This window comes from Malaclemys terrapin, chromosome 4 (genome assembly GCF_027887155.1).
Source record: "Malaclemys terrapin pileata isolate rMalTer1 chromosome 4, rMalTer1.hap1, whole genome shotgun sequence".
Taxonomy (NCBI): domain Eukaryota; kingdom Metazoa; phylum Chordata; order Testudines; family Emydidae; genus Malaclemys; species Malaclemys terrapin.
Window position 1 is genome coordinate 73,041,882 of NC_071508.1, and position 13,309 is coordinate 73,055,190.

At 38.8% G+C, this 13,309-nt stretch overlaps 1 protein-coding gene across 1 annotated transcript in view; it reads left to right on the forward strand.

Annotated features, from left to right (window-relative positions):
- The window catches only part of PDHX (pyruvate dehydrogenase complex component X), a 107,468-nt gene that overhangs the window by 59,451 nt on the left and 34,708 nt on the right, over window positions 1-13,309 (forward strand). Inside the window, exons 6-7 of the mRNA XM_054026920.1 lie at window positions 3,681-3,864; window positions 6,739-6,886. Coding sequence (XP_053882895.1) covers window positions 3,681-3,864; window positions 6,739-6,886 — 332 coding nt within the window. The remainder of the gene's footprint in view (window positions 1-3,680; window positions 3,865-6,738; window positions 6,887-13,309) is intronic.

A 13,309-nucleotide genomic window follows, 5' to 3' on the forward strand; every position in this document is an offset into this window, starting at 1 on the left:
TGGTGCTGACAGAGTCGGCAGTGGAGATTTCTATGTTGACAATCTCAATTTCCATGAAACCCTGAACACCAACAGCCTTGGTGCTGGCATCTCGGGCAATAAAGTCAGCACCTCTGCAGAAGGTCAGAACCAAAACACAGAGCCAAATGGAGCAAAACTCCGAATCGAGATACATCTGCATTTATCTGCGTCTCCTGAGATATGTTCTCCATGTTGAAGGAATGACTGGCACAGGAGCCAGGTGGCCGTGCAAAAGATTCTGATCTTGTATGCATGAGGCACATACATACTTACAATGAGATCCACACTGACTACAACATGTTGAAGAACTACAGTTTTTGTAGGTTCTTTTTATAAAATATGAAGCACATAAAGTGTCGCTCTTTGCAGATACAGACTAACACGGCTGCTGCTCTTTGCAGGGTCTCTCTCAATATATTAACACTCTTTGACCATCTTTCTCTTTCTGGGGCCAGGACTTCACTAAAAAGTTAAGTTGAAAAATCCACACACCTGAGCAACATAGTTAAACGTACCTAACCTCTGCCACATGTACACAGCACTAGGTTTATGGAAGAATTATTCTGTCAACCTAGCTACCACCTCTCAGGGAGATGTATTAACTATAGCAACAGGAGAAACCTTCCCATGGCTGTAGTGAGTGGCTACGCTGAAGTACTACAGTGGTGCAGCTGCAGCTGTGCTACCGTGGCCATTTAAGTGTAGAGAGCCTGAGTTTTCTATCCACCCTTGTACTCTGATGTTCAGAAGAAGGAAACTGAGGTGGCTGAGGAACAGCACAGTATTATATAACCACCACCAGGTATGCCAGTGGGCTCCCCAATGGGCACCATGTACTGCAAGGTTATGTTAATTTATTAAGGTTTGCAGAATTGGGCCTTCTAAATACTGTTGTTTCAGCTTGTCTACTTAAACTGTAAAATATACAAGTAGGCAATTGCACTTGAGAAAAAGGTGTCCAAATTATGCAGAGAACTTCCTAAATCTGAACTTTCTGCTAAATTAGTACTTCGCATGGAGACACTGTAAGTATTGGCCAAAAGGCTGCACGTTTCTAAGTATCTGGGCCATCTTATTATAGTAGTGTTGTGAAGTGTAACACTGAGTTGCCAGTATGGGCAGACTCCATCTCGTAACAATTTTGACAAGGAATATTCAATTACTTTAATACATGTGATGAGAAGGAAAATGTGTGCTTACCAATGAATGCTGCTGTTTTGACAATAGGTTTACCTGTCTTAAGGTTTGCTTCCCCCCTGTGCTGTGTTAATGGGTTTTAAAAAAGCAGTTCAAAAGCAGTGTTGCTGCCAACCTTATTTTTTTTAAATATTATAGTAGTTTGATACGAGATACCTTGTGTCCCTGACCAGTTTTATTTGCGGGCCCCTGTCTTAAGAATGTTTTGTTTGTAACCTGTGACATTCATAAATTGGTGTTCTACTGTGTCTTTTTATTAATCAGTTGAATTGCAGTAGTAGTAAAAAATTTAATGTGCTGCACTTACAGGATTTAAAGACTTCTAAATGAATCTTCTAATTTAAAAGTAAAGATCTGTTTTCCTAATAGTTTTATATTTTTGTACACTTAAAATCTAAGGAAATCAATCAAATGACAATAACCAGATGGTTTTAATTAAATACTTATTACTGCCATGTTAAAAAGCAGAAATAATTTTCTGTTTTCTTTTTGTGTCGTCTTTGTGACCATTTTCTCAGCTAAAACATCTAGTTTTTTCTTTAAAAATCATTTTATTCAGTAAAAGTTTTTCTTCCAGTACAGGATCTATATTAAATAACAAATGCTTGATTTTAAAAGAAATTCAAGTATGACTTTAATTTGCAAAAGTAAATAAATTCTTTACTGAGAGTGAAACTGCATCCTTAGCTCAATGTGTTGTGCTTAGGTACTTCAGCAAATAATATTTGTTATTGGTCCTATAACAATTTAATTCCAACACTGCCTGTGTATCAAAGCATCTTTGTACACAAGTGTTATTGACTGGCTATGTCGAAAGAAGGACAGCAGACATTTGATGTGGGTTTAATCAGGCCACAACTTTATTATTAGATATCTGGGACTACCCGGCAGATAACAGTGTACAGTGCAGGTAATCCCATGTTTATTCCAAAATTACCAGGGGGGTTTGCACCAGCTCCCCCTCTTTTCCCCTCCAGGTCCCTCCAGCAAATCCATTGCTGGGATCTTACCATCCACCCCCCGTAGGAGAGTTAAGGTGGACTATAAGAATGGGGGGTTGGCTCCCTGCCGTACCAATCATAGGAATCCTCACCCACCCTCTGTTCGTTCCTTTAATGAACACCTCTTTTTAAGTCCTTGTCCAAGCTATTTATCCGATCACTATATACTTTTCCTATGGACTACCTGCACTTAACATCTGCCCTACACTTAAATAATGAGTTGCTTCAGCCTTGGTCCACGTAAAAAGGAAGGCTCAAGGCATCATGCTGCCTCTTTTCAAAGCCTGCATTCCCCAGGGATGCCCCTTTTTGTAGCAGTTTTCATCTCTTCCCCTTCCCTCCCCCCCAGCCATAAAGCACTGTTCCCTTCACTCCTGGGGGAAGCTCTTCACACTTCATTTTTAAAGCATATTTTCACAAATACACCCTTATATCAGAGTAAGTTGCCCAGGATTTTGCTTAATCATTATGTAAGGAGATGTGAAACTTTATTATTTCCTAATCAAAGAGCCAGTATGGTCTAGTGGACCAAACATAGGGCTGGGAGCAAGGTATTGCAGAGTTCTAGTTTTGACATGAACTCGTGTTATCCTTGGGCAAATTACTTACCCTTTCTGTGTCTTGTTTGTACCATGGCCAGTCAGCCAAACATCCCCCTGCTTAAAGGTGCAGAGCGGTCATTAAGGATGTTGACACAACTGTTGAAATAGTGTCAGAGCTAACCAGCAAAGAACCTTACACATTTTCTAGAACATATAAAGATAGTAGCTATTATTTTTCATTAATTCCTCAGCAATGGGGTATTACATTAAAAATAAATCCATAAGTGTAAGTATTGAGCCTGCAGCGGCCGGGAGTTGTGGAAGCCCCTGTTGGCTGACAGCTCCAGCCCCGCTGTCCCAGGGCTGCAGCATAAAATCTCACGGAGGTCTCTGGAAGTCACTGATTCCATGTCCTCCGTGACATAATCTTAGCTTTATTTATAACTGGTCTATTTTTCTATGTTCACATACACGTAATTGAATTAGCTGTGATCATTTATTGTAACATAAACGAAACAGCTTTTATTTTTTGTCCCAAATATAATCTGAATGCATCTCATCTGTTCCTGTAACACCTTCATTGTAAGAATTGACAGTACAATGCACAGTATAGTTTAGCCACTGTTGTCCTTTAATGATGATAAACGTACTCCTGTTTCTCAACTGCCCTGTGCTGCTGCAGATTTCAATCCTAACATGGCAGGGGTGAATAATCTATAAACATTTATGATGTTTCTTCATGGTCCTCAGAGTTTTCATTTTGCAAATTATTATTGATTTTAAAAAATTGCCTTTTAATTTTTAGTTTAATAGCCAGAAGCTACTCATTAGAGTTGATTCTTGAAATTGTAGTATTTCTTTTTTTGTCTGTTATGCTTTTTCTTTCTAAGTATTTTTCATATTACTGTTTAATCAACAGGGATGCACTCAATCTTCTGCAGCAGAAACAGAAGAGCAAAGCTGTGGAGTCAAGACCTGTCGTTTCTCCAGCCCCTACTCAGCCTACTGTAGTGCCTTTGGCTCCACAAGCAACAACTGTGTCCTCTGTTTATCCGCGGCCTGCAGTTCCACCAATTTCTATACCGGGTCAGCCTGCAGCACAGGTAATACTTCTGTTAAAGCAGCAACTTGCATTCAGTTACAACAGGGGTTCCCTGTTCCAGCAGCTCCCATTGGCCGCAAATGGAGAACCGCAGCCACTGGTAGCTGTGAGCGGCCGTACCAGTGGACGCTCAGGTAAACAAAGCGTCTTTCGGCCTGCCAGGGGCTTACCTTGAACAAGCCGCGAACCAAGTTTGGGAACCGCTGAGTTATAACTAAATAATGCCACATCTTTTCATTTTAATTTAAAAAAAATAATAATAATGACAAATGTGCTGAACTTCATTTTAGTCAGTAAAAAGAAGAACAGGAGTACTTGTGGCACCTTAGAGACTAACAAATTTATTAGAGCATAAGCTTTCGTGGACTACAGCCCACTTCTTCGGATGCATATAGAATGGAACATATATTGAGGAGATATATATACACACATACAGAGAGCATAAACAGGTGGGAGTTGTCTTACCAACTCTGAGAGGCCAATTAATTAAGAGAAAAAAAAAAAAAAACTTTTGAAGTGATAATCAAGCTAGCCCAGTACAGACAGCTTGATAAGAAGTGTGAGAGTACTTACAAGGGGAGATAGAGTCAATGTTTGTAATGGCTCAGCCATTCCCACTCCCACCTGTTTATGCTCTCTGTATGTGTGTATATATATCTCCTCAATATATGTTCCATTCTATATGCATCCGAAGAAGTGGGCTGTAGTCCACGAAAGCTTATGCTCTAATAAATTTGTTAGTCTCTAAGGTGCCACAAGTACTCCTGTTCTTCTTTTTGCGGATACAGACTAACACGGCTGTTACTCTGAAACCTGTCATTTTAGTCAGTGTTATCTAGCGATTGGAAACAGGGACCTGGGATTCAGAACTCATGAATTTTATTCCCAACTCTGCAACTGACTTGCTGTGATCTTAGGCATGTCACTTAACTTCTCTGTCCTTATCTACACTCAGAAAAAGGTGCTTCCCCCCCCCACCCCCCGAATTAATTCAATTAAGCTACTTTAACTGGACTGAAAACCGCACTTAACATCAGTGCAAACACAGTTTAACACATTTAGCATGACGTGGCTATATATCAACCTGCTAAAGACATTAAATTGATGCTAAGTGGGTGTTTAAGTTAGGTCAGTTGAGCTAAAGTGATCTTTTTGATCAAAGTTGAGCTCCATTTTTACCTCAGTTGAGCTAACCCAATTGGGGGAACCTCCCTCCCTCCCCTGCCTTTCTCTCTTCCCCCCCCCCCCCACCCCCAGTGTACTTAATGCCACAATGGCTAAGTTTTCCCCTACCTATACAATAAACATTACACGTATCTGATTATATGTATAGCACTTTGAAATTTCTGAATAATAAGAAGCATGTGAGTGCAAAATTCTATAAGCATGGATTAAAAATAAATATAGATAAGGAGTGTAGAGTTGGATTAGGCAAGGGTTAGAGGATTGGGGTTGAGTAAAGATTGTTTGTGTTTAAAAAATGTCAAAGACTCACAGGTTTTCTCTGAATAGTTGGGCCCGAAATATTGAAAGATCCATTATTTTGGGAGGAATTCCACCATGCTGGAATGCTTCGAGACAGGAACTGTGAAATTGGACCATTCTGGTTCTAGAACCAACTTTGAAGTACAGCTGCAGGTTCAGGGCTGGTATCTGTTGACAATTTATAAGAGTTATAGAGCATTTGGTATTCTATGATGAACCATACTAAATAATGTAGGTTGTTTTTTGGTAAGGTTAAAAAAAATAAAATTCCAGGCCTACATATTTTTTTCTGTCATGATAAAAAAGTGCTTTGCCTGCAGCTATATCAGAGCACACTGTGATTTGTATTCAACATACAGTGTATATGCTGTATAATTTCGGAGAGTATTTCTTGTGAGATCCACATGTTTTTCCTGCTTCGTATTTTCATTGGCATTACAAGTAATTGAGTGCAATATAATTCCCTTTCAACAAAAGGTTGTGAATGCTGAATTGTGACATGACTGAATGAATTGGGCAGGAGAGGCAGGTTGATGACAAAGGAGAGAGATGTACAGTGAAACCTGTCTTAAGCAACCACTGAAGGGATTGATAAATCGATAGCTCAATTTAGCTTCCACTAACAGTCTTCTACTAAAATAAAGGTGCATTAGAACTGTACTCTGCAGGCCGTAACTGGTGTAATACCGCAATGCTGATTTCACCAGCTGAGAACCAGGGCTGATATTTTTGAAGTAATTTGCTAGATCAGTAGGATTCATTGTACTCTGTAAACTGAAGTAATCTTGTTCCTTATCAGTGATAAGAAATATGGGCAGAATAATAGAAATCGGGTACACTTTTTTTCCCCCCAAATGTATATGACTGTGAATTTTCTTTAAAGAAGATTGTTACTTGTCAGTATTGTTTGTGTGGACCACCCATCTTTATTTCCTTTATCTGCTGAAGATCAAGTACTTGTATAACATGTTGTAGTACTCTGCCTAGAATCTCTGTGTTTTATCCAGATTTAAACCTGGCAGGCATGGTGCAATGGAGCAAATATTCAGATTTTTTTCAGTCTTCATTTTCTTACACTTCAGCTTTATGGAGTAAGATAAAACAAACACTGTACTGCATTAATTTCCTTGGTTCTGTATAACCTGTTTTGCTGGTCTGAATATGATTTTTCATTCTGCTATCTTTCAGCAAGAATAGAAAATTCAATTTATTTAAATTTAATTTTAGGCATGTTAAATACTAGCTACATTTTAATGCTTTTTGAAAGTTGAGGTTTGTTATAAGTGAACAAAAGCTACCAGTTGAAAAGCATTACTGCCCTACTCTTGTTTCAGCAGAGGAGTGTGTGTGTTCTCTCCCTGTATTTAGTATGCAAAATATTTGCTTTCAGGGTACATTCACAGAAGTCCCTGCCAGCAACATCCGAAGAGTTATTGCTAAGAGATTAACAGAATCTAAAACTACTGTGCCTCATTCATATGCTACTACTGACTGTGACCTTGATGCTATCTTGAAACTAAGGAAAGAACTAGCAAAAGGTTGGTAAATGTTATTTATTATTCAAAATAAACTGATCTAACTGGACTACCTTGACCTGCTATACAATTAGTTACACCCACGCTCTCTGTACAGAGTGACTAGTCTTCTATATTGAGTTTCAATACTGGGCATTCAAATAAACGTTTTTCTTTGTGCTACGACAGTTTGTTTTTCTTAAAGAATTTTGTTTTCATTAAGACGCTTCCTGTTTCACTGTCCTGTCTTAAGCAACCACTTTGTGTCCGTTTCTTGGGATGATTGCTATGTGATTTTTCATGTATGTCTACAAATCTAAAATCAAGTAAAAGTTATTGTGGTGTGGGTTTTATTTTAAATTTGATTTCATTCAGCATGTTGTTTTTAAAAGCCCCTTCCTAGGGAAATAAACATACTAGTCAAGGTGTTCTAATGCGACTTGTGATTTTGGGTACTTTAATTTTTGGAAGCCCAATATTACTATAAAAGGGCCTGATTTTCAGAAAATGTTGAATACCCTTCCTGTGAAGACCATGCGCAGTTCTAATTTCTCAGGTTAGCATCTGAATTCACTAATCATTCTGGAAAAACATTTGCCACTCTGTTCATAGGAGATTCACTTCATACAATATTTCTTTTTTTCATAAATTCATGGCCTATCTTCCAGAATTTAGAATGCAGCCTAAAAACGACAAAATGCTTTGGCACAGATATTACACTTGGACCACAGCTCAAAGAGCCAGGAAGCGATCAATCTTTAATTCTACTTTAGGGTTCATCTGCTGTATTACACTTATCAAAACTGTCTGTTATTACATAGTCTTTTTTTTTTCTCACTGCATTGACAGACAAGCAAAAAATTACCATTTGCTTCATCATCCTGTGATCAGACACAAACTCTGATTGCTTGTGGTTACTGGAATCAGGCAGGTTCTTAGGAGACCAGAAGACTGCAATGTTATTCAACCAACCAGTATGAGAATGCTCATGCAACTGCAGATTAACATAAGTTTTCTGATTATACAGTAGGTTCTTGTTTCCTTCAGTCCTATCTCTAGAATTCATGCAGATTTTTCTGACTGATCACCTAGAGAGTAAATATGTGCTGTATTAAAATCTTGGTCTATCGGGATGGATGCATTGTAGGTTGAATTCCTAAATGACAAATCTGTGTGTAGGGTTGTAATGATGCTCTGTTTTCTGAGAGTGTCAAATCAGGACAAATTACTTAGAGCAGGGCAGTTACAGCCCAAAGCTGAAGTTCCTTTACTATTAAGGCCCCAAACCAGCCAGACAGAGAGGACTTTGGTTTTACCCCACTGGCTAACCATAAGTCACACAAGCAATTCCCTTAGACACTCCAGTTCCCCAGTATCACCACCAATGCCACTCGTTATGGGGACGAATGGTTATGAAAACCAATACCCCAGTTAAAGAAAAAACGTTCTCCTGATCCCAAAGGACCAAGCTCTAGACCTGGGTCAATATACAAATCAGATCTTGCCCACAAATCACGCAGTTGCCAATCCTTTAGAATCTAAAATCTAAAGGTTTATTCATAAAAGAAAGAAGAAATAGATGAGAGCTAAAATTGGCTAAATGGAATCAATTACATACAGTATTGGCAAAGTTCTTGGTTCAGGCTTGTAGCAATGATGGAATAAACTGCAGGCTCAGATTAAGTCTCTGGAGTACATCCACAGCTGGGATGGGTCATTCAATCCTTTGTTCAGAGCTTCAGTTTGTAGCCAGGTCCCTCCAGAAGTAAGAAGCAGGATTGAAGACAAGATGGAGTAGATGCAGCAGCCTTTTATAGTCTCTTGCCATGTGATCTCTGCTTTCTGTGTCTCAAAGACAAGCTATCCAGCACATGGCATAGAAAAACCTTAAAGTTCTGTCCATAGGCATGTCTCTGCATATCTTGCTGAGTCACAAGGTGTATCTGCCTTTTCTCAATGGGTCAGTTGTATAACTGATGGTCCTTAATGGGCCATCAAGCAGGCTAGGCAGTGCTGACACCACATTGTCTGGGGTGTTACCCAGAAGCATAGCACAAGTTTGAAATACAGACAGTATAGAGCCAATACTTATAACTTTAAATACAAAAGTGATGCATGCATACAGATATAATCATAACCTTGTCTTAGACACCTTATTTGACCCACTTTATACAAGATTTGGCGCCACTACAGGACCTTGGTTGCAACAATGATCTATATGGTCCCAGTTCATATTAATAACATCACAAGTATGTTGTGGGGAATCCTATTGGAAAAATACACACATGCCCTTTCCCACAACATACGCTACTGGAAGCCTGGGTTTTGGTAGCCTAAAGCTGATGAAGCTACTGAGAAATGAAAGGTAATCCAGTATGACTAAAAGCTTTGTGTGGCTATGTCTTCAATAGGGGAAAAAAAAGTGTGTTCTTAACTCATATTAGATAGCACATGGTAACTAACGAGGTAAAATCCCAATGAAGATGAGGCAATTTGTAGTTTTAACATGAACTAGGAGATCTTACCTTGAATTCAGTGTGATTTATGCATTAGCTCTAGTATTTACTTTAAGCATGTCAGAAAATGGAATTTCTGTCCTGCGGAAAATTCTGACCGTTTGGAAAAACTTCAATTTGGAAACTAATAGTTTCATTTTATGCTGAAACAGTATAATATAAAATTAAATATATAAAAATGTAATAATAGAAAAGTTTAAATAAATCCAAAGGAAATAGTCTAAATGACTACTTTCAAATGTTTCCATCAAAGATTTAATCTAAATTGACACATTGCTGCAAAACATTTTAGATTTTGATGAAACTGCATTTTCTGTCGGGAAAACTGTTAAAATTTTTCTATCGCCTTTATTAAATATACAGATTCTAGTACTCTGCTGAATTGGGGCCTGACAAACACAATCCTACCGTTTGGTGGTGAATACTGAAATTTGTAAATCCATCCTACTCGAGAGTGCTATCTCAGCTCTATTCAAGGTGCAAAGACATTTTTTTAAGAACTTCTGTTGTCCAGGATCAAGTTGGAACCCAAGTGAAGTTGTATTCTTTATATTTGGTGAACTGTGTAGACTTGGGAGTTTTCATTGCCTTTGAAGAAACTAGCTATTATATTAGCTGACTTTAGTCACTGTTTGTGGGTACGAAGGAACCCATTGTACTTGTGGCAGAGGAAAAATTTAATCAGCCACTTAAAAATCCCTACATTTATCTACTCAGAAATCTTCCCTTATTGTACCTAATGTCAACAGTTGCATTGTTGTTTTGAATATATCCGATATTTTTAGTTGCCCTCAGATACAGAACTGAGGATATTATAAGGAGTATTTGTTATTACAGCCACTTATATGATCTAAAGCAGGGGTCGGCAATGTTCGGCTCGCCAGGGTAAGCACCCTAGCAGGCCGGGCCAGTTTATTTACCTGCTGACGCGGCAGGTTCAGCCGATCGCGGCCCCCACTGGCCGCAGTTCGCCATCCCGGGCCAATGGGGGCGGCGGGAAGCCGCGGCCAGCACATCCCTCGGCCCGCGCCGCTTCCCGCCGCTCCCATTGGCCCGAGATGGCGAACCACGGCGAGTGAGGGCCACGATTGGCCGAACCTGCCGCGTCAGCAGGTAAATAAACTGGCCCGGCCCACTAGGGTGCTTACCCTGGCGAGATGCGTGCCGAACGTTGCCGACCCCTGATCTAATGAGAGAACACCACCATAATACAATCTATTTGTTAAATGCTGTTACTAGAAATGTGAAAAATATCTAAACTGTTTCCATCAGACCTTGAAGTCTACAGACTAACTAGCTCAAACCAAATATAAAACTCAGTATGCCATAATGTCGTACTAGAGAGGCTACAGGTTTATCATGATCCAAGACACATTGCTCTTTAATAAATCTTTATTTATTTATTTAAGAAGAATTCTATCTTCTGGCTTAGCCAAGTAGAAACTTTAGCCTGAGGCAAAGCTTCTCTTCTGTTCTGTAACATAATGCTTTATTATTTGATCACATTCTTTACTGTGTTCTATTTAAAGGACTAGTTCTGATTAATTATTCATTTTAATAAGTTCATATACCACCTACATGAAGATGAAACCAGTCTGGTAAACTGTGGAGTCATGTGATAAATAAATTTACCATGCACCTTTGACCTGCCTTCTGCTCACGAATCTATCTCTTAAGGATTTATTCTAACATTGTAAATCCCTCAGTAGTTGCAAACACTTGCCATAATTCTTAATCAACCTGCTCTGGAAAATTTTCCTTAGTCTCCCCCAAAATGTGACATTTTCTCCACAGTGATGTGCAAGATTCATTCCTGCCCTAGCGATATCTTTTCTGTACATAAAATGTCATTACCTTAGTGTCTGTCTTGCATCCCTGCAGAGGACTTAAAAGTCTATTCTCCCGCTCAGTGGACAGTCCTCTGTCTAATTTAAACCAGTTGTATCTGAATCTCTCACTTCCATGAATTATAATCACATTTATTACTTTTCATTTTTTAGGGGGAAAATGCTTTAAAATAATTGGGAAAACAATGACTGGTTCTCCTTTTGATGAATCTAGTAAATTATGTTGATGGAAGGCACATGTAATCACTTACAATTAATTTATCAGTGTATAAAATTCAGATAATCTAGGGACACAGATCTATCTTTGTCACTTTGCAAATCTAATTTTGGACCATATCGCTGTGAAATCTCATTTTTCTCCCCCACAGAACTGTAGACTTCATAAACCCAGCAGCAAAGCTCAGCTCTTAATTTTTTTTAAATGTGTTCAAGAACTCTCATAAATCAAGTTTATGTAAGTAAATATTAGGCTGAGCCAAGTCTGTTAGTGAATTAGGATTAGAATTCTGAATGTCATTTTTTTTACATCAAAAGAAAAATTAGTCTTTAGCATGTCATAATTTTTTTCTTAAATGAATGGTGTATATTAAGTTTTAGGAAGATACAGCTTTGTTCTTCAAGGATTTTTCTGGAGATATGTGTGAATATTGACCTTTGTTTTGCACAAGAAAGTATATAGATAATCAACAGGTTTCTGATGTGATTTCTGAATGGAATGTTTTGATTGGTTTTCTTTGATCATTTGTGTCGGATGTATATATGTTCTCAACTGTTGTTGAGCCAGTTTTAATATCTGTATGCTCTCCATCACATCGTGCTACACATATTGACATGCTGCTACGTATGAGAGGGAGGTTTATAAATCCAAAGAAGCTATATACAGCATTTGCATTTTGTCTTAAAGCTTTCCGGCTGTGTTTACCACCACCATCATCATCATCATCATCATCCATCATCATCATCATCATTATCATGGCTTAAAAACTTGTAGGACCAGATTCAGCCAAGGAAAGTGATAGCTTAGCTTCCAAAGTGGCAACCCTGGCGAGGACCTTTGACTGCACAATGCCTGCCAGAGTGATATTGCTGATTCAGGAGATGGTGCAGCCAGTGATACTGATTAAATGCATCCCCTCGCCAGCCTTCACCTGATTGTAAAGCTGTGCTCCTCCAGCAGAATTCACAAGACAGGGCCACATTGAAAAAACAGCCCCGCCCTTCCTGGTGGGTGAACCTATCTTGTACTAGGTGAATTAACATCAGCTAGTGCAGGGAGACATCATGGCAGGTAAACTGGGGGCGAATCTAACCTGTAATCTGGTTAATACATCATCCTATTTTTGGAGAATAAAACCCAAGGACCTCACCACTGGAAACAAAATATGAAACTGAATCATGCATCAAGTCCTAGGGAAAACAGAAACAGCAAAATGGAGCAATAAATACAGTAAAATCCAATGCACAGAAATGCAAGTAACGGAATCAAGTTAATTTCCTCAAAAAATATATGCCTCAGCACTTCTTCACAATGATCAAAATACCAAGCTCAGCAGAGCAGTCTAATAGCTGAAAAGATGCACTGAATATGAGAAAATGTACCAGTTTGACCACAAATATACATAATTCATTGAGAAAGTAAAGATACCCACTTGACAGAAAAACGCGGTACATGCCACTTAAATATCAAGAGGATTTTAGGCCAGAACAATAAACAAACTTTAACATACCACTCACCTGTCTTGCCTCAGGCCCATTACTTACTAAAGTGAGCCTTAATCCCTGCTAATACCCTCTAGTCTAAAGAGTCTTATCACTTCAGTGTTTTAGTTACACATCTTCACGTGTTGATGATTTTTCTTTGTACCCAGATGAATTTCAGGCTGTTTGTAAACAACTCCACAAAATACAGGGCTGTCTACCAGAGCAAAGGAGGGTGCTACTAACTGCCTGTCTTAGTGGATTTAGGGAAGAAAGAATCCCTTTCTTTGCTCCTGTGATGCCATTGTGGTGTTATGTAGCAGTACACTTTACATCTTTTTCATTAGTGCACTGGAAGCGTTATCTCAGTAGAACTGCAGTAAACC